This window comes from Hemibagrus wyckioides, linkage group LG26, assembly GCF_019097595.1.
Source record: "Hemibagrus wyckioides isolate EC202008001 linkage group LG26, SWU_Hwy_1.0, whole genome shotgun sequence".
NCBI classification, from domain to species: domain Eukaryota; kingdom Metazoa; phylum Chordata; class Actinopteri; order Siluriformes; family Bagridae; genus Hemibagrus; species Hemibagrus wyckioides.
In genome coordinates this window covers 18,185,993-18,213,989 of record NC_080735.1, presented here as the reverse complement: position 1 = coordinate 18,213,989, position 27,997 = coordinate 18,185,993, and the positions used below count along the sequence as shown (strand labels likewise).

Genomic DNA, 27,997 nt, shown 5'->3' with positions numbered 1-27,997 from the left:
TACCTAGGTTCAGTTAGCTAGCTAATCCTTTAAGATGTATATTATTATTATATACATACAATATAAACAAATTATATGCGGTATAAAAGCAGAGTGACATTCAAAGACGAGACATAATCATCCTGAATAGAAACATTTTCCTGAGATTTGATGAGTTGTTTAGTGGATGACTGAAATCACACTGTAATTAAACCTAGCATTGACAAGAAACATCACTATATTAGGAAGCGGAAGCAGGAACTTTACTCCTGCTGAATTCGGTCAGAAGAATCAGAAGATGTTGAGCACCACAGAATACCAATTATTTAAGTAAGATGAAGACTTTTAAAAGAAGCATAACGCTTTGTAAAGGTTTGCACTAATGTTCCTAGAACTAGAACTGCAGAAGCGAGAGCATCAGGAAATCTTCACATCTTGGGTAGTAACATGTGGCTAAATATCTAAATCTAGATCATCTTGAGTGGTTAAATAATCTCAGACCTTCCTAGCTTTGTGGCTATTAGCTTGTGTTATGTAGCCTGTAATCATCCCAGTGTAGATTCCAAACGATATTTCAAAGCACTAATAGTACTCTGAAAAGCTCTGGTGGATCTCAATTGCCTGACAAAAGCCTCCGCCGTTCACTGAAGCCCCTCCGCTGCTCACGTTCTGCCGCAGAAATGGCCACGGACTGAGACACTTGTTTGAATGTGCTTTGAGGTGACAGGCAACAATGGCAAACAAATGTGCTGTAGGCTTATCAACAGCTGTTCCTCAGGCAGCCTGAGCTGGGGGAAGGCTTTCTCTCATCTCAATGGAGCGCTGATGAGCTCAGAGAGAGCGATACAATATCCTTGTCCGTCTCTATTGTCGCTGGCGCGGGACGCTGTTTGCGGCCGCACGGCCGCCGTGGGTTTATCCGTGTGAAGTAGATGGAGAGGCCCGAGAGGCTCAATGGGATTATAGCGGTTTAATTGAGTGTGTGTAAATACACCGAAGAGGGCAGAGAGGGATCAATAGGGCAGATGCAGGAGGAGATAAAGCTCGCCCGGTTCATTCTGAAGCATATTCAACATTCAATTATCCCATTCAGGAGGGTGGAGACGCAGCGGCGCTGGCACAGATGGCCGAGAAACAAAAAAGTCCGGACTATTTTCTTTGCAGGCATCTTTTCTTCCGAGGCGATTTAGCGTTAAATAACAGGCTCTTTATTGGGTATTCATGAGTGGTGAACATGCAGCACTTTCAGGAACATGAATGACGTGAATGAAGAATGACAGTGGAGCCGATCCGTTACTAGGACTTATGCTGAAAAGACGACAGTTCACCACACAAATCCTTTAAAAACGAAGTGACCCAGCTCTCAACTGGGATTGTGCCAGGCACGAGGGGTGTGTCAGGTTATCCGTATCCATATCCTACGATGCACCTGAGGCCTGCCGCCTAACCGTCTGTCGTTCTTGCTGCTTATCCAGGCGAAAACAAAGAGCTCCGATTGAAAAGAGTACAGCAACAATTACCCCTTTAAAGCCAACTGAAACTGTCACTCCCTTTTTCCATGAAATCCTTCACACAAGCACAAACACACACAGACAATGCAGCGGGGCAGAACTCAACCCGTCCCATGAATATAGGGCCTCCATTACTTTTCACCATGTGTTCCCTCTAAACCACAAAGGTTCCCATGCTCACAGTATTATTAACCATGAATGTGGCCAGTCTGATAAAGCTAGAGGCGTGCCGTTAGTCCAGCTAATTTGTCCCTTTATTCCGTTAAACACCCTTTCATTCTAATAGACTTCTAATTGACTTTGGCAAATCTGAGGAAAAAAAAGCAAAAAATACTTGTGTTGTGATTTTTAAGAAAAAATGATAAAAACCATTTAGAGAAGTACTTGAGAGAGAACAAAATCATAATCTGAAGAACCTTATTTATGTTCGCAACTTATCATTTTATGCTGTTTTATACCAATAACAAAGCAGGGAAATATTAACCCACTCAAAAACGTTCTGTGATTAGTAGAAGATTCCTAACTTCAGTGACACTTTCACAATTTGGGCAAGAAATGGGGAGACATCTCACTTTTCTTGACTCCGCCACCATTCATTTGCAAACCGGTGCTCGGCCATGCCCCCGCAACCACGGCTCCATGATGAGGTTCTTCTTGGAAAGTTCATAGAGTGCATTTAGAGTGTATGAGTCTGGAAATGACCAGTAACAATTACATGAACAGTGGAACCAGATTAAAAGGAAAATAAATATCAGAAACTGAATCAGTAACTTAAAATGAAATAAGAAATCAAGAAGCTGAATGGACAAAAATGAGATAAAAATGCATCCGAAACAAAGAATTAATGCTTTAAAAATTGAAAAAAAAAGAGAACAAAATAGAATCAAGAATAAAAAGAACAAAAAAAGAATTTAATTAAATAATTTAAGGTGGATTTAAAAGAAAGTGAAATAAAAAGAATAATTGAATGTAATATAAGAAAAGATCAAATTTGATACTAGTCAACTCTGTATTAACATATTCAACTAAACCTCCAGGAAAAATACTTTGGAATTAGAAAAAAGTGAGTAGTAGGTATCAATGAACAGAGAAATTATTTCATTTATTAATTTTTTTAAATTTATTAACAAATAAAACATTACATTTATCGCTTTTAAAAGTCCAAAAAAACAAGTTCCTGTTTGAAAAATTTCATGTTCTTACAAAACCGTGTTTCTTATGAAGGAGAGCTTCCTGAATGTTACACTGGAGACTCCTTCCATAAATGTTGAATAAAGAAAAGTCAACAATTATACATTTTTCTGTGTAATATTTCTTTTTTTTATTATTAGTTTTCTATCTCATGGAGTGTCCCTGTGTCTGTGGTTAAATAATAACGTATTAGAGCGAGAGCATTAATATAAACCATCTGACCAATCAGAAACCAGAATCCAACAGCACTGTGATATAAAGGATATTAACATTATTTATCTTTACTCATGGGCTGAAATGAAATCCTTCATGAGCAGGATGGTGGTGTTTGGTCTTTGGGAACCACAGTGGTGTATTTATTTGCATGTGAAAGCTGCTGTGTTTGATTTATTTTGTGAAAATGTTGAACAATACTTTTACAAAAAAATAAACATCTATCACTCATGGACTGGAAAGCTTTGCGTGTTGTTTAACTGCGATAACATGATAAATGTCGGCTTATACCTCGACAGTCTCTTCCGCTACCTGCGAGATAAAGTGTGCTTATCCCGTGTTCAAGGGCATGTAATTGAATGTAATAGCTTTTCCTGCTCCTTCCACACTTTTCCGTCCCATTCAAGCTGTTCTGAAATCAGTCGGGAGGAAAGGCAACAGATACCAGAGAGGAAGGAACCTTGAGACAAAGCCTGGTCTTAAATCAGTTCAGAGCCGAATGGGTTTGGCAGCCCCGTGCTGGGAGACTCCGACATCCCACAGTGGACTCGGAGCATAAATCACATCACCGACGAGCCGAGAGGAAGAGGAGAGAGTGATGGAGGAGAGTCTAAGTATTACAGAAACCTCATTTTCAGACTCTTAATCCAGGATCAGATTGTGGCCTGTTCTTGTCAATCCCAGGCCAGAAAATAACTAACTCCTCTCCGTTGAGAAGGTTCTTTAAACATAGAACCACAAAAAGCACAGCGTTGGTGTTGTTGTTGAGCTTGTGATTGTTTTGTTTGTATAGCCACCTTTTCAAAGGTTACATCCAAAAACGTATCAAATTAGGCCCAAATTTGACCCGATGGTGGTGCTAGAGCATTGGAAGAACTTAGCCCAAATTTGGTGAAAATGTTCTTTAGAGCCTCCAGAACCAGTGTGCCAAATTTTACAGATTTTCACCAGACGGTTCTATGGGCTGCCAACAGAAACCCTGCCTGAAGAAGAACAAGAGGAAAAGGTAGAATAACCTTTGGTGCTTGGTCCCCTAATAAGTGACAAAGGCTGAAAGACAAATACCAGAAAATAATCTTTCAGTGTACATAAATAAAATTAACCTTTAAGGATAAAGGGTTTAATTTTGATGATCAACATGAGAGAAACTAAAATCTAACAATATTCTTGACGTATTCAAGCACTTTAATTGACGATCTTTCAAAATTATTTGTTTATATGATTAGGGATTTTGTATAGAAGGTGTGTAAAGAGATTTCTGCTGCATTGGGAATAGTTTGGGATTTTTACCACTTGGGTACAAATTGTTTTCACTAAACCTCTGCCTGAAATCAGGAAACTACAGACATCACCAGACGCTGGATCCTTCCCCAGTGAAGCTCTGCCAGGTCTTTACTGCAGCTGTCTTCACTTCCTGCTTGTTCTTGTCAAATGTTTTGCCCAAGGTTAAAGCTTTCCATAAGTTTCCATCTTGTGGTGTAAGCCCTCATGTCGGCTTTGATGCAGATACGCCGCCTAATTCCTGGATGGTGTTCTTCATCTGGCCAACCGTTCTCTAGAGACTGTTCTTCACATGATAAACAGTTCTAGTCATCCGTGAACTTCTAGGTCTTTGGGTACTCCTGACCTCACCAGTGTATTATGATGTTTTAAGAACAATCATCAAGAACAACAAAGAATGTTGTTGATGGGTTTGTTTTGATTTTTCAGCCTAAACAAGGCTTTGGCATTGACAGATCATTGGACATCATGTTGAGAGCAACAGACTCCAAAAGCAAATTCCACACATGAAATCAACTCTAGACCTCTTATAATCTGCTTTTATAATCTGTTTAGAGGAATGTGGTAGCTTAGTGGTAAAGGTGTTGGTCTACTGACTTTGAATCCCAAGCTGCTACTGCTGGGCCCCTGAGAAAGGCCCTTAACCCTCAGTTGCTCAGTTGAGATAAAAATGAGATAAATTGTAAGTCACTCTGGATAAGGGCATCTGCCAAATGCCAGAATTGTAAATGCTTACAGTAGTTGTGAGTGACATATTAAGGGAATAACACACACCTAGCCCCAGAACAGCTGAGTAACCAATTATCCAATTAGTCTTGGTCCTTTAAAAATGGGCAGGGCCAGGTCTAAAAAACCTGTCATTCACTTGATGTAATTTTTGTGTAAATATTAAACCTCATATTAAATCTGAACTCTGCACTCGTATTCATTATTCAATTCCAGCTCCAGTATACTGTAGTCAATGCTCAAATATTTATCCAATATCCAAATGTTTATGGACCGAACTGTTCACTGATAAACACATCACCGCAAAATCTTCCAGGAAAAGTAGCTTCATCACCGAAATGGTGAATTTAACAGTATTGGACGTTCATTTACAAAAATAAACGATTCATAACCGCATTCTACAAAAAGAAGAGTTTAACGATGAGGTTGAAAACTTCTGGAGTCTATCTTTAAACCTGGCTGAGCAGTAGATCCTAACCTTTCCGTTGTAAAGTTTAAAGGCGATCAGGGTTTTTTATTTATTTTTTTTTCTGATGCTTTCCCAAGACACTGGAACAGTTTACTAGAATAGACATTTCTCAATCGAATTTACAAATGTTTTCCTTATTTACAGGCTGGTGAGCTTCTGAAAATCTGGTGGCAGCCAGGCTATTTTTATCCGGCGCTTTGACAGTGTGGTTCTAGTAAATGATTTTATTTGTGCTGTATGTTATTGGATATTACTGTGCAGCACTTTGGGCTCTTTAATTAGCCTCTTTAGAATCTCAACCAGTTTTTTTCTGATTGTTGTGGCTGAAAATGCTTGATTTTGCTGCGTCTTTTTTTTTTGTTGTTGCAAAAAATTATTCAATTCGGTGAAACTTGCGATTTGGTGTGGGAAGAAGGATTTGGCTGAGTGAGTGTGTTGTGATGTCACAAATCTGCAGCCATTTTGAAAAATTGCGCGATCCTCAGAATATTTGCGTCAATTTTTGGCGATCGTGAACTCGGGAAATTCCAGGGGGACTGACTGAGCGTGCTGTATAAATAAAGGGAAATGTTTTAACTTAAAATTAAAATAAAATAGCAGCATTTTAAAAGTGTTCAGGCCTAAATGACATTAAAATAATACCATTTGAACTGTTTTTAGCTGATAAAATAAAACTATATATAAATATACAAAAATTTTATATATATTTATGTATAGCTTTATTTTACCAGCTAAAAAAGCATTATATATATATATATATATATATATATATATATATATATATATATATATATATATATATATATATATATATATATATAATATTAAATAAAATAATAAACTAAAATAATTTTAAAAAAATAATAAATAATTAAAAATAAAACATATAATTTAAAAAATAATATTTAAAAATATTTAATATTAAATATTAAAAAAGATGTTTAATGAATGTTTTTCTGAAAATATTGTTGATATTTTTAGGTTCAAGACTTTACAGAAAATGGATATTTTATTGAAATCTTTTTTATCAAACTCTTATAGTATAAGGTAAATATTTATTAGTTCTGATTTTTGGGATAAGGATACAGTCCTTCACCTTGACTTCTTGTATTAAATGTAGTTTTATCCATTACATTTTACAGTAACATTAGCAGGGTTTGTTGTTGTGGTTGTTGTATAATGCAGAGCTACGTGGTCTTCGAACACGCCTAAACAGATTTATTGGTTTAAGAAAGAAAAACAGGCAGAATATAAATATTAGTAATCAGCTTAGATGGGGAAAAAATGTATTGTGCAACAAGTAATAAATGATCTAGACATCTAAACAAGTTAATTCCCTGGATTAAGAGAAGGTCGAGCTACATGAGTGTGTTTTAACCCGGATTTTAAAGTGTTACTGAATGTATTCCAGAGTTTAGAATCGATGTCGAGTCAGAAAGCCGAAAGCTGTAACTGATCCTTGGCTAAATCACTCAGAGACTTAAACAAACAGACTTTGAATTGCTGAAGAAATATTTCATGATTGTGATTAATGTCTGACTGAATTAATGGAGGAGAAGATGAAGAATAAAAGCTTAATGTCGTCTTACAAATCTTACTAGTGATTAGGCGCAGATTAGCGTCTAGGCTTGTTAATAATCGCTTGGTTCGGATTTTGAGTGCACGTAGAGCTTAGCATTTAATTTGTCATGCTGTTTGCCAATATCCAGAAAATTCAGTCGTGATCCAAGAAGCGGTTTAGATTTTAAAAGGAAAAAACAAACATCAACGAGTCACGGAAACCTTTAAGCTAGCTAACGCTTAGCTGCTAAGTGGATTAATACGACAACGTAAAAGCTTAAAAGACACCAGAAAGAAAAAGAAAAACATTCCGAAACTTCAATTTTTCTCTCAGATGTTTTGATAAAGGACTATTAAAACCGCATCGTCTGTGCGTTACGAAACAGGGAGCGTCGGAATTTTTTCTCTAAAGCTAATAGCTCTCCAACAAAACAAAGAGGCAAAAAAAAGAAGCAGCTGGAAAAGGAACATGATGGGACATAGGGTTTATAAATCCAGCCGGTATGACAGGTACATGACAGAGTTAAACACCGAGAAAGTCTTTCTGTCAGAAACGTCACTTCTACAGTGAAAAAAATAAATAAACAGAACTGACTGAAGAACAAAATACAGAAAAGGTAGGAGAGAGGTGATATAGAAGCCATTTTCAGTGGAAAATTATTGGTAAAAAATGTTTAAAAATAAAACATTCTGAGGTTTCGATATCTGTAAGCTTCGTAAAGATGCACTAGAATCAGAAAAATGTATTCGCTTGGCAGATTTCCTTTGTTTTTTTCACTGACATTCCTGAGTCTTGTTCTACATTCTCTCCATCCTGCCAGCAGTTATAGAAAGGTTTCTGATGGACTCATTCGGAACAGATTCAGATAATAAACCGGGTCTTGACAAGGACGAGTCGTCCCACAGCTTCACGCTCGCTCTTTACGACGAGACCCAGCGATTTTATTCTGTAATAAAATGAGAGATATGGGGAAAGCCGGCGGTTCTCAGAGCGGCCCAAAGCCCGAAAGGGGGGTTTCGTTTTGTTACGGTGGTGAAAATCTCAACCCACCATCAACAAACTGGACTGTGTTTATGATTGAGTTTGTGTACTGATCGGCCGCGATAAATGAAAACAGATAGCAAGTAACAAGTAGCTGGTTTGTGGAATCAAAAATCAAAAGCTTTGATAGAAAGACTGAACATATTGGTATAATGAGGCTAATATAAGATATATTGTTTAGTTCATAAAATAAATCTGGGTTGAGGAAGTCTGGAATATTTATTTATGTATTCATTCATTCATTCATTCATATTTATAGCAGCAGGCATTTGTGAAGCCGTGCTCAGAGCTCTGAGTTCTGACTCTCACCGTCTCTCGGCTCCATCTGGATCATTGGCTTTGATTTTTACTCCTTAGAGATCCGTAAGAGCATTGAAGGCTGGACACTGGTAATTTCCTGAGCGAAACTGCCCCCAAACAGCCCCTTAAATGGCAGGGAGCAGAGCAGGGAAACACTTATTAGAGCCCAGATTGAAATCAGCACACAGACAATACAAAGTGCTGCGTGTTTATGACCCTTTCAATCAGGCCAACAAATTCCTCTCTCTAATCACTTCATGTCTCTCGCTCTCGCCCTCTCTCTCTCTCTCACACACACACACACACACACACAAATGTAAATACACTTTACTGGCATGACTGTTATAGAAAATGTTGCCAAAGCATTGACTAGTATACATTCTGTACATATTTAATCACATTTCAAGTAAAACAAAACATAAAAATCTCTCTCTCTCTCTCTCGCTCTCTCTCTCTCTCTCTCCCTCTCTCTCTCTCTCTCTCTCTCTCTCTCTGGCTGTTCCCTGCCATAATTAGTGAAACATTACATAACTACAGTGCTATTCCCTGCTGTCGCATCTACAACTGCACAACTGCATTCCCAGCCCTGTCTCTTTCCCTTAAGCCCTGGTCTGAGATCAGGTTCAGCCTGCTCTGTCCCCACACACACACACACACAGAGCCACATGATATTGTTGTTGGTGTTGTTGTTGTTCTTGATGTTAACGCATTAACGAAATTCTCAGCGCTGGTTAAAGTTCAAACAGTGACATTCTGGAGGATCTTGGGATGTTTCCACGCTGAGAACATCGGTATCCTGTTTGTTTTGTTTTTTTCCTCATTAACTTTATTTAGTTATCGTGTGTTCCACTTAGGAAAGTGCTAATGATCTGAGAGAGCTGCAGCTCTGCTGCTGATTTATAGCGTGTGTGTGTGTGTGTGTGTGTGTGTGCCTCATCCAAGGTGTAGATTCCAGATCCACCAGGATGAAGCGCTTACTGAAACCCAGAAGCATTACAGCATTAAAAGTCTTACATTTCTGTTCTTATCAAAACATAACGCTCGAATAATGTACATAAAGCCAATAGTGTCAATATATCAACAGTAGAAGAAAAATCCAAACAATATCTTATACCTTCTTACTTGAGTTCATCTCCTGTTGTTTTGTGGATTTTATTTTTTAATATCTCCACATTCCTTTCTTGCTGATAAAAAAAGGAAAATGTAAAATAAAGGTATGTTTTCTTTTTTTTTACTCAGTAACGAAGGAGGCACAAACTTTGCCACTGAATAGTGCACCATTAAAAAGGACTATTTAAAAGTTCTGACAGAAAGAATAATTCTATATAAACTGACGACTTAATTAAACTATAAAATCCCCTCAAAATTCAAATGTAGCACGTGTAGTGCACTGCATACACCTTTAATCTTCCTGATCTAATCATATGCGTTTTAGATACAGTAGATAGATAGATAGATAGATAGATAGATAGATAGATAGATAGATAGATAGATAGATAGATAGATAGATAGATAGATAGATAGATAGATAGATACTTTATTCATCCCAGTGGGAAATTTACAACTTCCAGCAGCATCCACAAACACAGGTAAAAAGGTATTAAATTAAAAATAAAATAAAATATAGCAAAAAATACTAAACACTAGAAATGTAAAGGTATAAGTGATAAGTCATGTAGAAAAACAAGAATGTACACATTACATAATCACACACAGCACTGATCAGACTCTGTATTTTCTATATGTATGATACACAGCACGGATTTTCCACCCAGTATAGTGAGAAACATGTCATTCAACAGGCTGAATGAAAACAAGGCCACGCCCCCTCCGTGCCCCATAATGTATTATTAATCGTTAATGTATTATTAATCGTAACCATAGCAACCTAAAAGTGACGTTCTGTTTTTCCTGATTTACGCTTCAGGGCTCTAGAGTGTGGGTTGGAATGAAGCCAGAGAGAGAGAAAGTAGTATTTTAGCTTAGCAAGGTGTGTGTGTGTGTGTGTGTGTGTGTGTGTGAACTCGCAGTGTTCTCTGATCAGACAGCGCCCTCTGCCGACTGTTCTCTTCTTATGAATTCTGGCTGTATTCAGTGAGTCGAATCGTTTGGCTCGGATCACCAGTATGAGTCGACTCTTTCAGATCTCAGTCATCTCCCTGCTACTTTTTTTTTTTACCTAAAACGTACAAATATTACAATATTATGACCGGAGGTTGTTTTTCTTTGCCTGAAATTATTTTAAACTGCATTTTTGCTCTATATTTTATAAATCGAAGGACTAATTAAATTATTCCTGTTTATTAAATCAGCATGAAACGAAATTGTCTTGTGCACTGACTTGAACAGTAAACATCTCTGCATAACGGATCACCCCTTCACACACACACACACACACAAAGCTGAGTCAAACCCAAACACACACATGACCCACCCACAAGGTGGGTTACTGAATATAAATGAATAAATGAATGATTAAATGGTATCATCATCAAAATTAAATCAATTAAAATAACAGTTCATTTAGACAAAGTTCACTTGAAAGTACCAAAGAGTCGACTCATTTGATTGTTGAATCCTGGATTCTGATTGGTCAGAAGGTGTGTATGAATATTCTCTAACAGCAGCCTTGCTGCAAATCACATAACTCATGACTTCATATGGAGGAGTTTTCTATAATGAAGTGTTCGGGTAATATCTATGGAAGGAGTCTCCAGTGTCGGCGTTTTTTTTATATACGTATCTCAGGTTCTTAATAACACAGCAAGCTGCAGTTTACCTACAACATTACATTGTAAGTAACAAACGAATAAATGGAAAAAAGTAGGATGTGTCACATTTTAATTTATTGTTTTAATGTAATCTTTAAAAAATATATAGAATTGCAGCAGTCTAAGAGGAAGGAAACACTTTCAGAACATACTGTCATTGGAAAATAGTCCACTTTGAGGCGTTGATAATAGTTGATTATTTTCCAATTATTTTTATCCACTGTGAATGATCCAAAATGTAGCTGCGTGACTAGTTTTCAATCTGACTAACCACCTCACTGGCTTCCGGTAGCTTCATCAGATTCAAAACACTGACGCCTGCCTACAAAGCCAAGAATGGACCAGCACCATCTGACCTCAAAGATCTTATTACTCTTCAGACTGCACCTCACTCCCTCTGATCCACTAGCACTGCTCGACTGGTCTCACCATCTCTCAGGGTCAGACGGAGGTATACATCTAGACTCTTCTCTGTTCTGGCACCGAGGTGGTGGAATGAACTTCCCCTAGATGTCTGGATGAAGACCTACCTCTTCCTGAAGCACTTAAACTAGCTCTTACTTTTTATCTGTTTATTTTATGTATTGTTGTATGAACATTTTAGGCTGATGGTGTCCTAAGTCTGTGTCCTATTGAACCATTAATGTATTCACTGATGGAGTGTTCAAAACACTTTTGTATGTCGCTCTGGATAAGAGAGTCTGCAAATTGCCAGAAATGTAAATGTAAATGCAATAACAGCATGACACAATGCTTTGCCATAAAAGAAGACTTGTGTAATGAAAAAAATGTCCAGGAAAACTAAAATAAATAAGGATCAGAGGCCAAAATTACCTAGTGGTGTCTACATCTTACTCTCCAAGAGCTTCGGAAGACTTTGGTGTGTTCAAAGAAGGACTAAAAAAGGACTAAAGTCAATCTTTTAGATTTTTTGACTAAATTGAAAAAAAAAGGTAAATAAATGACTATTAAAGCGCATACAGAAATGACATTCCAGTGATTTTGCTGCCATCTGCTTGTGTACTCGTACAAACACTGAAGTGAATTATTTTTTATTCGTGTCCGTCATTATTGTTCAGCATTTCTTTTTATTAATAACATTTCTATAAAATTCTAATCATTATCTTAAACCAAAAAAAAAAATAGCCACAAAGACTCATTATAAACAAACCCGATACCAGGGAGTGTCACTGGGCCAGATTTGTTGCGTCGCCAGATTTAGGATGTGTTCCAATTTACATCCTGCCTCCTAAGTGCACTTCATAGGCTAGAACATGGCGGGTTACGCGCCCTACTAAGTGCCCTTTCTGCTCATTTGTGATTGGTCCCAAGTAAATATGGCCGTCGTCAGACTCTTTAGCTGACATTAAACTTTTTTTTTTCCGTCGAGTGTCTTTTAAGATTTGCAGATTTCCTGGAGTCACATAAAGGCCATTAAGTGATATTGTACACATATTAGATTATATATTTTGTTTATTTTTAAATTAAGCGTTAGTTGTTATTTATTTAGCCAAAATATCGTTAGCTTGTGTTTACATGCTAGCCCGGCTAATCCAGCTGTGTGTGAGAATCAAAGCGCATCTGAGTGAATCTTCTGGTCGATAAATCGCTGATTATTTTTTAAAGAAATGCGAATTTGAGGTACTTATGCTCATTTTATTGCTGTTGTCACGGCGTCTAGAGGCTAGTTATCTTGACAGCGAGGTTATTTCCTGTCTGTATATAGCGGGCAGTTTGGTGTGGTCATTCACTGCAGTGATTGTTTTTCCTCTCCTCTGTCACTGACCCTGAGAGATTCATTTATCTTCACTAATATAACGTTTTAATTCCCTTCCAGATGGACAATGGGTTCGTTTCTGGATCATATCTGACTGATTTTGCCATTTCCTTCCTTCAGTTCTTCCTGTTTATTTTTCCTACAAAGAAAGCTGGATAAATAGATAGCTACGTTTCGTTATTTTCTACACTTTTCTTCACTTCCTTTCCCGGCCTTCACTTTCCTTTCTTCACCCCCAAGATTTTCCTCATTCTCTTCACCTATATTCTTTCTTCAGATTTCTGAATCGTCCATCTTTCTATCTTCTCTATCTATCACTGCTCCTTTCCTCCTCACTTCCATCCTTCCTGTGTTTCTGGCTTACTTTCTTGAATGTACTTCTTCATTCTGATGTTCATGCTTCTGTCTGGACATTACTTTAATCCTTTCTGCTTTCCTTCTGTATTTTCTTCCTGACTTCACCACTTCATTCTTTATTTCCTATATGACTTCCGTTCTTCTTTTCTGGCTGTCATACTTCCATTTTTAATCCAGTCTTTCTCACAGAACTTCTGTTCTTTCTTCCTGATTGTCCTTCCTACCTGGCTTTATAACGTCCTGATTTTCCTTCCTTCCTAAATTCATCCAAACTTGATCCCATCCTTCCTTCCCGACTTTATTCCTTCAGTCCATCCCTCTGTGTCCTTACTTTCTTCCCTCCCTTCATTGTTTTTTTCCCCCCCTGTTCTTACTGACTGACTCTTTCCTCTTTCAGATGGTTCAGTTGTTTTTGGTGAAGCGGTGATACCTGGCGGCGTTACCATACGGATCACCTGGGAACAGTTTGGTCATGAGTGCCCCCTGAGTACCCCCCCAGGTGTGCTAAAATGGCCGGTGAGCTTTATGCTGCTAAGAAGTTGCCCTCTGTGGCGGCGACGGCTACGGCGGTGCAGCAGTACCAACAGCAGAACATCAGCAACAACAACACAGTTCAGGGCTGCAACTGGCAAGGTCTCTATCCCACCATCAGAGAGAGGTACACACACAAACACAGAATTGGACATTCTCACACACAGCTAGTTGTGTATCACGCTACAGCAGTGTACTAAATCCACTGTACGTTAAACAAGATTGTGTTATGTTTTTAATTTTCCGTCTCCAGAAACGCAGTCATGTTCAACAACGAGCTGATGGCAGACGTACACTTCGTGGTCGGCCCTCCCGGGGGCACACAAAGAGTCCCGGGGCACAAGGTAGGGGTGGGAAAGAGTCCAGCCGATCAGAAATGAGTATTATCCTACAAACACACACTCTAAAGCCCTGTTCACACATGCGCTGGTGTATTTAAAGAGAAATGATGTTATATAGTTCCGAAGAGTGCCCATGTGTGAACAGAAGCCAGTATCTGGTTAATTACCAGGAATAAGGATGACTTTTGTTTATTCTACAATAAAGTGATACATAGAAATATGATATGGGATGCAATAAAAAGAGAAGTGGAATAATCTAAGTGTCTTGTTCAGGATAAAGCTGTTAAAATTTGCGTTTGAGTTCCAGTTAAATAATGAGTAGTGTACTTAAAATGACACCCCTCTCTTTCTGTCTCTCTCTGTCTCTCTCTCTCTCTCTCTCTCTCTCAGTACATCCTGGCTGTCGGGAGCTCTGTGTTCTATGCCATGTTCTACGGGGAGCTGGCAGAGGATAAGGATGAGATCCGCATCCCAGACGTGGAGCCACATTCCTTCCTGGCCATGCTCAAGTGAGAATTATAAGAGTAGAGAAGAGCATTGTACTGATAAAGAAGTGCTTGAATTGTTAGAGTTTCAGCCATCTGTTGTACTGGAAACTTTTCATTTGACTCCACCTCCTGTTTTCTCCTGCAGATACATCTACTGTGATGAGATAGACCTGTGTGCGGACACTGTTCTGGCTACGCTGTACGCTGCCAAGAAGTACATGGTTCCTCACCTGGCACGTGCCTGCGTGGCGTTCCTGGAGACCAGCCTGAGCGCACGCAACGCCTGTGTGCTGCTGTCACAGAGCTGCCTGTTCGAAGAGCCGGAGCTGACGCGCCGTTGCTGGCAGGTGATCGACGCCCAGGCTGAGCTTGCTCTGCGCTCTGACGCCTTCTGTGATATCGATCTGCGTACGCTGGAGAGCATCCTACGGCGCGAAACTCTCAACGCGAGCGAGACAGTCGTTCTGGAGGCGGCGCTCAGCTGGGCAGAGGCCGAGTGCCAACGGCGTGAACTGCAACCAACTGTCGAAAACAAGAGGTTGGTGCTGGGCGACGCTCTGTACCTCATCCGTGTCCCAGCAATGTCACTGGATGAGTTCGCCAATGGTGCGGCGCAGTGCGGCCTGCTCACGCTAGCTGAGACCAACGCCGTCTTCCTGTGGCACACGGCAGCTAACAAACCTGAGCTGCCCTTCGTCAGCCAGCCGAGGAAGGGCCTGACTCCTCAGCGCTGCCACCGCTTCCAGTCATGTGCCTACCGTAGCAACCAGTGGCGTTACCGTGGACGCTGTGACAGCATTCAGTTTGCTGTGGACAGGCGCGTCTTCATTGCCGGGTTCGGCCTCTACGGCTCCAGCTGCGGCTCGGCCGAATATCAGGCCAAGATTGAGCTCAAGAGACAGGGAGCCACGCTGGGCCTCGCCGTCGTCAAGTATTTCTCGGACGGCTCCAGCGGCACGTTCCCCGTGTTCTTCGAACACCCTGTGCAGGTGGAGCCTGACACGTTCTACACAGCCAGCGTGGTGCTGGATGGCAATGAGCTCAGCTACTTCGGCCAAGAAGGAATGACCGAGGTGCAGTGCGGGAAGGTCACCTTCCAGTTCCAGTGCTCCTCGGACAGTACCAACGGCACCGGAGTGCAGGGGGGGCAGATACCTGAGCTCATATTTTATGCCTGAGAGACTTCTTACCTGTAAGCTCTGCAGGGTCGCGTGACAATCCTCTAGAGGACACCAGCTTGTACAGATATACCTTCATGCCATAGTTGTGGTTACTGTGTTGTAACAACAGGCAGGGCATTTTCACAGAACAGTTTTCCCCTTATACATCACTGTTCATGCTTGTAGTGGTGTATCAGTGGCAAATCTGTAACTGCAGCATCAGACCTGGATTTCTGATGGCTTGTTGCCATGTTCCACTTAAACTTTACTTGGGTTAGATTCAGAAGGTGCTGGGGGGTGTTTAAACTCACCATGCTGAGGTATAGAGGGGTGTTTTAACTCACCATGCCGAGGTATAGAGGGGTGTTTGAACTCGCCATGCCGAGGTATAGAGGGGTGTTTGAACTCACCATGCCGAGGTATAGAGGGGTGTTTGAACTCACCATGCCGAGGTGTCGAGGGGTGTTTGGACTCACCATGCCGAGGTGTCGAGGGGTGTTTGGACTCACCATGCCGAGGTATAGAGGGGTGTTTGGACTCACCATGCCGAGGTATAGAGGGGTGTTTGGACTCACCATGCCGAGGTATAGAGGGGTGTTTGAACTCACCATGCCGAGGTATAGAGGGGTGTTTGAACTCACCATGCCGAGGTGTCGAGGGGTGTTTGAACTCACCATGCCGAGGTGTCGAGGGGTGTTTGGACTCACTACACGGAGGTGTTGAGGGGTGTTTAAACTCCATACTCAGAGGTATAGAGGGGTGTTTAAACTCACCATGCCGAGGTGTTGAGGGGGGTTTAAACTCACTATGCGGAGGTATAGAGGGGTGTTTAAACTCACCATGCTGAGGTGTTGAGGGGTGTTATACTGACTGGCAGCTAGCACACGTTCAGTCACACTAGAGACATCACTAGCATGACAATCACCAGCGCTCCCTCATCACCACGACCTGAGCAGACAACACTAGATGTTGTTATAAACCTTACATTTTAAACGTTACACACGATTGCCTTATTAGTTAGTTTACCCACTGTAACACACTCCGGTACGGCCAACAAACCACAGCCACGCCTTTTACTAACACTAAACGCAAACTCTACAGCGTCCCTTTCAGTTCACAGCTTTTTTAAAAGATGCCACCGAGGCGAATTACAATAAAACACAAATGTGAGATCGTCTGAAAGGAAATGTTTCAAATCTCACGTTTATTTTTTCTGTCTATAAGAACATTTAAGAATGAAGAACAGCATCGCTAACAGAGCTAGAAAGCATGTTTGCTAGCTAGCTTAACAATTTTGCATCGTTCTCATTTGACATACGCAGCTAATCACTGAACCATTTCCTCTCCAGCGAGTTTATCTGCGCTAGTCTTTTAACGGAGGAAGGTTTCAGAGATGATGCTAATCATGCGATATACTAATCACATCTTGTTAGTGATCGAGCTTTAGGGATTTCCGTCTGTATATCAGAACTCTGCCATATTACCGTGCCGTTCGTTTGTGGTTTTGTGGATTAGCTTCAGCAGCACCAGACAGGTGCTTAAAAAAAACAATTAAAGTGCTAAAATTCACTTGCCAATTTCTACCGTGGCGTCTGGAGCCATCAAGCAGCCGGACTCTGTGTCAGTTTCTGCATCGTGCCTTGTGTTTCTGGTTCGCTAGCAAGAAAATGGCTGACTGGTTTCTGAAAACGCAGAATATGAAAGCAGCTTGCAACTCGGTAATAACACTAAACAAAAAACAAATAAATGAAGTAGCCGCTAGGCCGTATTCAGTCCGAGTAAACGTTTGCCGTTAGTCATTTTTTCGTACACATTAGCATACATTCTGCTGGGTAAGTGCTTATTTTATGAAATGGATACTTGATCATCTTTTATACTTGATGTGCTAGATGTTGTCGTGTATCAGATGTGTGCTGCACACACTCGCCGTCCTCACTGTAGGCTTTCTCTTGCTCAGTGAGCTTTGTTCTCCGAACATTGTTTTATGACAAAGAGCTCCGATTGTTGAAAAAAAAATAAAAGCCAGCACTTTTTCCATTGTTTATCGAAGGGCTTGATGATGTGTCGTGCTGCTCGTCACATTGTTCCTCACTTTACTCGTGCTTTGATATTTTTGGACTTTTCACTGGTGAAGAAGTGACTCTTGTTACTGTATCTATTTTTTGGGGGTTGGGGGGGATATTGCCTACTGCGTCTTTAATCACAGTGAATACACACACAATCTGAAATAAACTCAGTTCACACACCCCTGTGGATGTCATTATTAATATTGTTGTTATTTTAATGATCTTTTACAGTGAGGTCACTGTATGGTGTCTGAGACAAGGATACGGAGTGCTCCTTGAAACGTGTTGGATTCTCAGATGTCAGCTGTCCTTCTAACACCTGCAAGATGAGAGCTATATTATGCTTCAAGTGGACAGAAAGGCAACAGGAACCCGATGAGCCACACTTTACAGCAAAAATGCATCTCAGGAGGAACAAAACATCAAACCACCGGGTGGAGGAGTAAAAGACCACCTCAGATTACGCTCGAGCCTCCAAAAATGTTACAGGTCCACACAAGCATCATTTCAGGGTCAACGTTTTGTTTTGATTTGTAGTTTTCAGAGTAAACCTGGCGGAAAAAAAAATAACGTTGCCATAGCATCCACTAATATCACCTTTATAAAAGCTAGCTAAACGCACAGTTTACGCAGCCGTGAGTGTAGCTAATAATTTACATATCTATTGTGATTGGTCTAAATCTATGAAACCTGCTTTGTGACATCACAACTCTAGCTCATCCCTGATAACTGCTTAATATATATATATATATATATATATATATATATATATATATATATATATATATATATATACACACACAGTTTTAAATAATGTAGATCAATTTATTTATTTAAAAGATAAGTTTCTGATAAAACAAGAAGGGGAAAAATAGTGAAATATTTTAGATCTCGGATGACTAATGTTTTATGGGATAGTTTTAAGGTCATGACGTCTCCTGTACAAAATAACTTTACATCAGAAATTGAGAAATTGTATAAATTCAGTTCCAAACACATACACTAAAACGCAGTCAAATCAATGCCCCGGATCTATTTCGTCCTCTGTTTCTTGCGGGCGTGGAATTGCTCGGTCTTTTTCTTCACAGATTTGATAAGTAAAGACAGGCTCGGGTCCAGGTTTTTACTCGGAGCCGCCGACGTCGATTCTGTCGTAGTCTCCCCGACATCCCTGCTCTGATTCTCCTCTGTTTTCTTGCTGGGTTTCTCCTGATTCTGGAGTGCCTCCTGCTGGCTGCGCTGCTGCTGCTGCTCCTCCCGCCGCCTCTGTTTCTCCTCCAGGATGCTCTGAGTGCCTCTGGTCTTCTTGTATGCCGGGTCCGAGGGATCCAGGTTGTACAGGTGGGACGTGAACATGGCCTGGAAGCGCGGATCCTGCAAGTCCACCTGCTCACAAAACACACAGACGTTTATAAAGACAGACCGTTTCATGTTCCGGGTGTAATCGTGATCTGCTACCAAAATGTGAAATATACTGTTCGGTAAATGATTTTAGAAGAGTTTGATATCTGACCTTGAATTTGTCCTCCTCCAGCAGTGCGTTGTTCTTCAGGAGCTTCTTCCTCTTCTTCTTACTCAGGTTCTGCTGCTCCACGATCTGATCGTAGTTGAAATGCCGGTGTTTCTCGTCTTCGTCGTCGTCCATCAGGAGAGCCATTTCAGCCTGAGACCACACACACACACGCACACACATTATACCTACACCTGAAGAGCAGGGCCATGCTAAGACTCTATAAAAAGTTAAATATGGAGTATTGTTAAAGTGGAATTTACATCTTTAACCAATATGTTGGGTTTTGATCAAAACGTATTTGTCCCCCTCAGATGAAGCTATGATACAAACGATGCAGAATCACTCGAATTACTGTCTGGCGCATACCTTCCGTTTCTCAAGCTCAGCCTCCTCTTCTGCTGTTAGTTGCTCCTCCCCCTTTTTGTTTTTCTTTGATTTCTTGACTTTCTGTGCTGTCCCTGTTATACATGAGATATTAAGATTTATAAAACTCATCAAAACAGACCAATTGAGAGAGAACAAAAGACAGATGACGGTGAAAAGGAAAATTCGGAACTGACCAGTAGATCCTCCCAGCTCCTCAGAGAAGAAGGGGTCGTCCAGGTCAACATCAGGTGGAAGTTCATCATCGCTGATAGCTACCTTTTCCTGGTCCTCGACTTCCTGCAAAAATGATCAGTTACACAAATTCAACAATTATATTATCAATTAAGATTTCAATTAAGGGTCATGCTGTAAGATCTGGTGTGGCCAGACAAATGGTTTGCTATGGGGGGCATGGCCAGGTGGTGAAGAAGGCTGAAGGGGATGGAGGGCTCAAGAACATAGTGCCAAAGTTACCAGGGAAGAACCAAATAGATATCTACAGAGATGCCAATAGATGGAGATGAGTGGGTGGGGCCAGGTGGGTAGCTCCAGGGAGATGGGGGTGAGACCATGTGAACGGTTTCAAAGAAAAAAGGGGCAGGGCTAAGAGGAACAACAGTGAATGCTTAAAAATGCCTCTCTCACCTTCTTTCCTTTCCTCTTCTCTTTCTTCTTGTCCTTTTTCTTCTCCAGAAACTCCTCCCATGGAGTCATTTGGTCTTTTCCCTCCATTTTCTTCTTCACCAGTTTCTCAGCGCTCTCCTTTAATCCTGTTAAAAAAAAAAAGAAATCAAACACTAACACTAAATCCATCCTCCCCTGTCGGGGTCCAATGATGAACTCGACATGCTGATGCGACGTACCTGGCACCCATGTGATCTCCATCTCCATGTCTTTGTCCTTCTCCTTCCTTTCTTTATCCTGGATGTTCTGCAGAAGCTCACGGTATTTCACGATCTGCTCTTCCTCCTTCTTTCCCTTCTTCCCTCCTTTCTTCTCTGTCACAAGGTTCACTGGCTTCACCTCTGAGAGGGACATCATAGGAAGAGCTCAGCTAAAACACTGCTTGAAATTACTGGAATTTGAATCTTCTGAATCATCCATCCATTTTCTATTCCTGGTTTATTCCCAATTAGGGTCACAGGGATCTGGATCTCAGCACACATTGGGTGAAAGGCAGGGGTACACCCTGGACAGTTCGCCAGTCCATCACAGGGCCACACATATAGACAGACAACTACTAAACACTCACACCTATGGGCAATTTAGAATTACCAATCAACCTAATGTACATGTTTTTGGACTGTGGGAGGAAACCGGAGTACCCAGAGTAAACCCACGAAGGCACGGGGAGAACATGCAAACTCCACACAGAAAGCCCCCTGCCTGTTCGAACCCAGGACCTTCTTGCGGTGAGGCAACACCAAACTGAGGAAGATTCCCAGTATGTTTTCATTTACTGTGTAATTTTTAAACATCATCTACACTAAAGGTCACCTCACCTTCTGCCTCGACCTCATGATCATCGTCCTCCTCCTCACTGGAGGAAGCCAGGTAGGCCTGGAAGTCCATGTTGAGCAGCTCGTCCTTGTTGAACTGCTTGCTGAGGGTGGTGATGCGATCGTGATCCGTCTCGTCCCATGTTATCTCCACCTGAACAGAACACACACACAGATTCAGATTCGATTCAGTGTGTTATATAAAGAAATTCTTTACATGTGTTGCTTTCTATGGATTTCTACGTGTTGATTTTTCTGGAAATTCTTCTATTACTCCTATTCTAGAAAATTGAGTATAGAAAAATTTATGCAGGATCACCAGTTTGTCAAAATTGTCATTTAGGACATCATTCTTTCACAGTGGCACACATTTTCAACTGAAATGACATACACTACAGGGCCAAATAGTAAGTGCACCCCTGCTCTGATCTTCACACTCATGTGCTTGGTGAACATCTCATTCCAGATTTATTCCCTTCACTGTTATAATCAGCTCCACTCCTCTCTTCTGTGAATGTTTTCCACTAGATGTTGTATTGTGTCTGTGGGGATTAGTGTTCATTCAGCTACAAGAGCATCAGTGAGCTCAGACTCTGATGTTGGCATGTTGAGGAGACTCCAGTTCATCCCAAAGGTGTTCAGTGGGGTTGAGTCAGAGTCAGGGCTCTGTGTGGATATTCCACTCCCTTAAGACACCTTAAGGACACCAAATAGACCTGTGGACATCTTAAGGACACCAAAATAGACCAGTGGACACCTTAAGGACACCAAATAGACCTAGGGACACCAAAATAGACTTGTGGACACCATAGGGACACCAAAATAGACCTGTGGACACCTTAAGTGAAGAGAAATTACAGCATACAAAGATTGTGTGCTTCAGACTTTGTGGGAGCAACCAACATATGGGTGTGATGGTCAGGGGTGCACATACTTTTGCAATATTTTTCCCCACTACATTTCTGTGAATAATAGCATCAGACTGTGGTCAATGGCAGCATTTAGTGTAGGTGGAGACAAACTCTGCAAGTCACACTATGACTTTAACAACGAATCCGGGTCACCTTTAAAGGTGCAGTAAGCAGTTTACAGTAAAGAGAAAGACAGGACTAGCGCACCTTAGCTGTAGTGGTGGCGGTGGAGGTGAAGAGTTTGGGTTTGTAGGTGGACAAATCCACATCTGTCGCTGTGTCTTTGGGTTCATCATCAAACGTCATGTCGTCAGGGATGAACCTGTAAATTAAGGTTCACGCAACACACACACAGAATCACACATTTGATTCACATTTGATATGGGAATGTCCAGTGATTCTATGCTAATGAGTCCTGACTAGCTTTCGTTCACGGTGTAAGGGTCATGCTGTTGCAGCAAAACAATCGAGGATTATTTCTATAGAGTCTCACCGCAGGTCCAGCGTGGAGCAGCTGCTCTCGTACTCGAAGCCGTCGCACTCCTCATAGATCTTGGCGGCGGTTTCGGGCGAGTCGCACTCCACCACGGCGTAGTAATAACGCAGACGCTTAAACTGATAATCTCGCACCTTCTCCCTATAGATCCTAAAACACAGGAAACACCCGACAGCCTTTTATTCACTCGCTCTAAACCACACTGTCCTGTGATTAAAACATTTTTTCTTTTAATGTCAGTGAGTGTCATCTAAAGGGTGCCAATATTTTATCTCAGTGAAAAGACAGTTGATGGAGAGTGTAAAGATTTTTCAACAACAATACAAAAATAAAGTTACAACTTTTTTCTGGTTGAATCCTAAATGGGGTCATATTGTTGATTTAGGGCACTAGGTAGAGACAATGATGTTTGCAGATGACATTGTGATCTGTAGTGAGAGCAGGGAGCAGGTGGAGGAAAATCTGGAGAGGTGGAGGTTTGCGCTGGAGAGAAGAGGAATGAAGTGAGACTGAGTACATGTGTGTGAATGAAAGGGAGGGAAGTGGAACAGTAAGATTACAGGGTGAAGAGGTGAAGAAGGTACAGGAGTTTAAGTACTTGGGGTCAACAGTCCAGAGTAATGGAGAGTGTGGGAAAGAGGTAAAGAAGCGAGTGCAGCCAGGTTGGAATGGGTGGAGAAAGGTGTCTGGAGTTCTGTGTGATAGAAAAATTTCAGCGAGAATCAAGGGGAAGGTGATACAAGACACTGGTGAGACCGGCCATGCTGTATGGTTTAGAGGCAGTGTCACTGAGGAAGAGACAGGAGTCAGAGCTGGAGGTAGCAGAGCTGAAGATGTTGAGGTTCTCTTTGGGAGGGACACGGTTGGACAGGATTAGGAACGAGTACATCAGAGGGATGGCTCATGTTGGACATTTGGGGGACAGAGTTAGGGAGGACAGATTAAGATGGTTTGGACATGTCCAGAGGAGGGAGAGTGAGTATATTGGTAGGAGAATGTTGGACATGGAGCTGCCAGGCAGGAGGCAAAGAGGAAGGCCAAAGAGGAGGTATATAGATGGAATAAATGAGGATATGAAGCTAGTGGGTGCAAGTGTTGAGGATGCAGAAGATAGGGATAGGTGGAGAGAGATGATTCACTGTGGAGACCCCTGAAGGGAAAAGACCAAAGAAGAAGGGCACTAGGTACGGAGAACAGTGCTACGGTGTTGTACCCTATTTAGTGAGCCAACAGAGTGAATAGGAAGCCACTTGGAATTCAGTCTCACTGGACACTTGAAGATTACATTTACCCAGATCTGTACAGGTGTGTGTGTGTCTGTGTTAGTGTCACCTCTGATCCTCAGTGTCTGCCTCTGGGTCGTCTGGGAGGCTGGTGAGCTCCAGTGGGCCCTGAGACTGCTCCGCCTTCAGCCTCTCTTTACCGAACTCTGAGGGGTAGATCTGACACACACACACACACACACACAGTTGTATAGAGAGCAGAAAATGTAGAGGATGATGATGATGATGATGATGATAATAATAATGACAATAATGACGGAGGGGCGGAGTTACCGTGACAGACAGCACCACTCCTCCTTTAGGTTTGAAGGAGCTGAAGAGAGCCAGCAGGTCTTTAGCTTTGATCCGGTCCCAGTTCATGTTACACACTGCTAACCTGCAACTGACCTACACACACACACACACACACAGCTGAGCACACTGCCACATACACCATATTTACTGTCCATAATTATACTATTACCTATCCATCACTCCTCCTGTCTGTCTACCTAATTATTTCTTTATCTAGCCATCTGTCTGTCTATCTGTCTGTCAGTTCCATCTATCCTTTAATGTCTGCCCGTCTGTCTATATAACTGACCTCCTCGGCACGTGGAGCGTCCTTCCACATCTCCCCCCAGTTGTGTTCAATCTCCTCTTCCTCATTCATCAGGAGATCCTCCCTCTCATCCTCCTCATCGTCCTCATCCTCAGAGCTCGTCTCGATGTTGCCTTTTCCTCGGGCCAGATCAGGACCACTGTCACTGTCGTCCTCCGACTCACTCTCGCCTTCATCATCATCATCTTCTTCCTCACCATCTTCCTCTTCATTGTCGTCATCAGTATCATCATCATCGCTAGCGGAAAGACCTACTCCTTTATCAGTGTCGCTGTATTCTTCTTCTTCTTCATCATCCTCCTCCTCCTCCTCAATTTCATCATCATCTTCTGTGGAAATAAAGATGAAGAGGTGAAAAACTAAGACCAAACCCAGACCAACCCAATACAACTGTCTGTGTCGCTCACATCACCTCGTCACTGACTGTTTTCCAATAACAGAACAACCCCAAGTGTTTTATTCCTCTTACACTGCAGCACTTTACCAGGAAAAACTTTTTTATCCAATTATAGGTGCATTTAATGCTGAGGAATGTCTGCAAAAGCACTTCATTCAAGGACGATTTCATATGAATGAGTTGTTACTATAGCAACAAGCTACAAACTGACCACAACCTTCTGACCAGTCAGATTCAGTACAGAGGCTCAGAACATTAGACAGAGAGAAACATACGTGTGTGTGTGCGCGTTTGTTTTACCTTCTTCCATGACTCTCACTCCTTTAACTGGCTCAGCTTTCCTGATCTTCTCACACACACCAGATTTTAACGCCTTTTTCTTTACGGATTTATTAGACACAGGCCCCTCCCCCTTTCCAAGCTCCTCCCCTTCATCTTGAAGCTCCTCCTCCTTTGCTTGTGCCTTCTTTTTCTTTTTCTTCTTCCTCTTCTCCTGTTGCTCCTCCCGTGCGTCGGTGTCGCTCTGCTCCGAGTCGGACAGTTTGTAGAATCGTTTGAGGTCCTCGGTGGAGGTGTGGTTGACGGGACGGCCGCGTTTGTCCACCGTGTACTTCAGCTTGAAGCGCTCGTCGTGGAACATGGACTGGAAGCGCTTGTCGATGCGCACTTTCTGCTCCATGTCCGGCATCTCCCAGAAGCGGGGGTCCTTCTTGACGCGTGCGAAGCGCTCATCAGCGCTCATCTCTTTCTTGGACGACATGACGACGCTTTGTTTACAGACGCAAGCCTGGAGGCATACAGGAGACGTGTAAACAATCACAGATGGACGGATAGATGACAAACACGTTGTGTGACTTCTTTTTTTATTTGGTAATAAGGTTTTAATGCAGCACTTATATTAAATGCTACACAGGATGATGTAATGGTTTACAAGCAGATCTGCATCGCGTCTCAAATAAAAATCTCAAGATCTCATGAAAACAACTGCGTTCAAAGACACGTGACAATGACACACAACTCAACGTGACAGAATAACTATAAACTGGGTTAGTAAATGGGAAATTTCAATTCATGACCATGTACAGCTTTTTGGGGGACGAAAACCTGCACTTTATTGTGTAACCATCTGTATTGAATCATGCTGCTTCGGAAAAATAATCTCTATATAAATCCTTACGCAGATTATTATTAACAGCCCATCCTGAGGCGTGTTATTCCTCTTACACAACAGCAGCCTAGCCACAATTACAATTATTCACTGATTAAAGAATTTTATCTGATTTGTGTGACTTTTAATACCGTGGAGAAGGTTAGATCCTGTTCTTGTGCTCTTTTTTATACTCTCTTACACTTTAATACGACCAAAAAATACGCATCTTATCAATTTACAGAGAAACTGAAAGTGTCTGTCCTGAAGATGTCACGGATCTACCTCTGACACTAGAGACTCCTTCCGTAACTGATAAATAAACCTCTCTCTACAGAACACTTCACCGTATCAGTGATTCCTCACAGAAACCGTGTGAATCTTTCACATTTCGTGCTGTAAATAAGACAAACATGGGCTTTAACTCACATTAAAGGGGCAGGTCGGAGGGGAGGCTGACTTTTGGAATATTAATTATAGAAAATATTAGATTAAAGAAATTTTAACATTAATATAGACCAAAATGTTATTATACAGCAGTGCATTAGAGATATTTACATAAACACTGAAGGCACGCGGAATACAGATCAGACATACTGCTATATTAGCCTTTAGCCTCCTGCTAACTGACATAGAAAACATGTTCAAATCAATAAACTCCGATCCGCTAAGTGCTATTTTGCTTCACAAAACAATTAAAGATAAAGTAAACACGTGAACACACTCACCGGTTCAGTATTTACACATCACGCAGGATCACTATCCTCCAGAAACACGTGTTTTTCCCCCGTGATGCGAAAAAACTACTTCCTCTCATCTCCCGAAGCCACGCCCCTTTCACTACGGCGAGCAAGAAGACTCAGTCAGGGCCAAAATAAACCTCACGCGCTGGCGTTCGGGGTAATTATATTGTAAAACATAAATGCTATCTAAATTACAATAGTGCTATTTGAATAAGCATCGAAACAAACAAAAACAAACAAACAAGTCAATGTTATTATTATTCAAAGACAAACCTAGAAAAGAGCTCAGCTGTTTTATAAAAATAATTAAAAAGTAAAATCTATTTATTAAAACATTATCTCTGATTTTATTTCATTTCAGATCTTTATACACATTGATTATTATCTGAATTATTTCTCAATTTCAGACTGGTAAATTAAGAATGAAATGTATTTGTTTAAAAATAAGTACGATTCTTTAAGAGTAAAAAAGTAGTATTGTTGTGGAGGAACCTGACTGGCCTGCACAGAGTCCTGACCTCAACCTCATAGAACACCTTTGGGATGAATTAGAGTGGAGACTGTGAGCCAGACCGAAACTGGGACGTCTGTCTTTACATGCACATGAATGTAATATGGAGTTGTCCCACCCCTTTACAGCTATAACAGCTTCAACTCTTCAGGGAAGGCTTTCCACAAGGTTTAGGAGTATGTTTAAGGCGAATTTTTGACCATTCCTCCGCATTTGTGAGGTCAGGAACTGATGTTGGACGAGAAGGTCTGGCTCACAGTCTCCGCTCTAATTCATCCAAAAGGTGTTCTATGGGGTTGAGGTCAGGACTCTGTGCAGGCCAGTCAAGTTCCTCCACACCAAACTCACTCATCCATGTCTTTATGGACCTTGCTTTGGTCACTGGTGTGCAGTCATGTTGGAACAGGAAGTGGTCATCCCCAAACTGTTCACACAAAGAGCATGAAATTGCCCAAAATGTCTTGGTATGAAGCTGAAGCATTAAGAGTTCCTTTCACTGGAACTAAGGGGCCGAGCCTGACCCCTGAAAAACAACACCTGAATTAAATGATTTGGAGGGGTGTCCCAATACTTTTGGCAATATAGTGTATATTTGGCTTCTCTTGTTATAGATTGGGTCTGTAATCGTAAATGGGTAAGTCAGAAATCAGTTTCAGTGGACAGAACAGAGTACCTGAGTTCTGTTGTTTAAAATAACACAATAAACCTGTTGGGCTGAAAAAACTGACCGTATTTAAGCTCGATATGCTGCATGATTCCCATCATTC

The 27,997-nt window shown here is 41.4% G+C and overlaps 2 protein-coding genes across 2 annotated transcripts; one reads left to right on the top strand and one right to left on the bottom strand.

Moving 5' to 3' along the window:
* The first annotated feature begins 12,371 nt into the window (after nucleotides 1-12,371).
* Nucleotides 12,372-17,942, top strand: btbd3a (BTB (POZ) domain containing 3a). The gene is made up of 5 exons (XM_058380802.1): nucleotides 12,372-12,684; nucleotides 13,575-13,835; nucleotides 13,962-14,052; nucleotides 14,440-14,558; nucleotides 14,683-17,942. Exons 2-5 carry the CDS (start codon nucleotides 13,687-13,689, stop codon nucleotides 15,713-15,715), a joined length of 1,392 nt encoding a protein of 463 aa, XP_058236785.1. The 5' UTR covers nucleotides 12,372-12,684; nucleotides 13,575-13,686; the 3' UTR covers nucleotides 15,716-17,942.
* A 645-nt stretch (nucleotides 17,943-18,587) lies between these two features.
* esf1 (ESF1, nucleolar pre-rRNA processing protein, homolog (S. cerevisiae)) lies at nucleotides 18,588-26,817 on the bottom strand. The gene is made up of 14 exons (XM_058381166.1): nucleotides 26,705-26,817; nucleotides 25,130-25,616; nucleotides 24,415-24,761; nucleotides 24,105-24,218; nucleotides 23,881-23,990; nucleotides 22,546-22,698; nucleotides 22,260-22,374; nucleotides 21,145-21,295; nucleotides 20,506-20,667; nucleotides 20,288-20,412; nucleotides 19,837-19,939; nucleotides 19,643-19,734; nucleotides 19,277-19,426; nucleotides 18,588-19,149 (listed from the first exon to the last, which is right to left on the bottom strand). The coding sequence occupies exons 2-14, from the start codon at nucleotides 25,587-25,589 to the stop codon at nucleotides 18,796-18,798; spliced, it is 2,436 nt and encodes an 811-aa protein (XP_058237149.1). The 5' UTR covers nucleotides 25,590-25,616; nucleotides 26,705-26,817; the 3' UTR covers nucleotides 18,588-18,795.
* Between the last annotated feature and the right edge of the window lie 1,180 nt (nucleotides 26,818-27,997).

Coding starts and splice junctions, on each gene's coding strand:
- btbd3a (XM_058380802.1), top strand. CDS start 13,687: ATGGCCGGTGAGCTTTATGCTGCTAAGAAGTTGCCCTCTGTGGCGGCG. Junction 14,053..14,439: donor AAAGAGTCCCGGGGCACAAG/GTAGGGGTGGGA, acceptor TCTCTCTCTCAG/TACATCCTGGCTGTCGGGAG. Junction 14,559..14,682: donor TCCTTCCTGGCCATGCTCAA/GTGAGAATTATA, acceptor TTTCTCCTGCAG/ATACATCTACTGTGATGAGA.
- esf1 (XM_058381166.1), bottom strand. CDS start 25,589: ATGTCGTCCAAGAAAGAGATGAGCGCTGATGAGCGCTTCGCACGCGTC. Junction 23,991..24,104: donor GAGTGGTGCTGTCTGTCACG/GTAACTCCGCCC, acceptor TGTGTGTGTCAG/ATCTACCCCTCAGAGTTCGG. Junction 20,668..21,144: donor TCATGAGGTCGAGGCAGAAG/GTGAGGTGACCT, acceptor TGTCCCTCTCAG/AGGTGAAGCCAGTGAACCTT.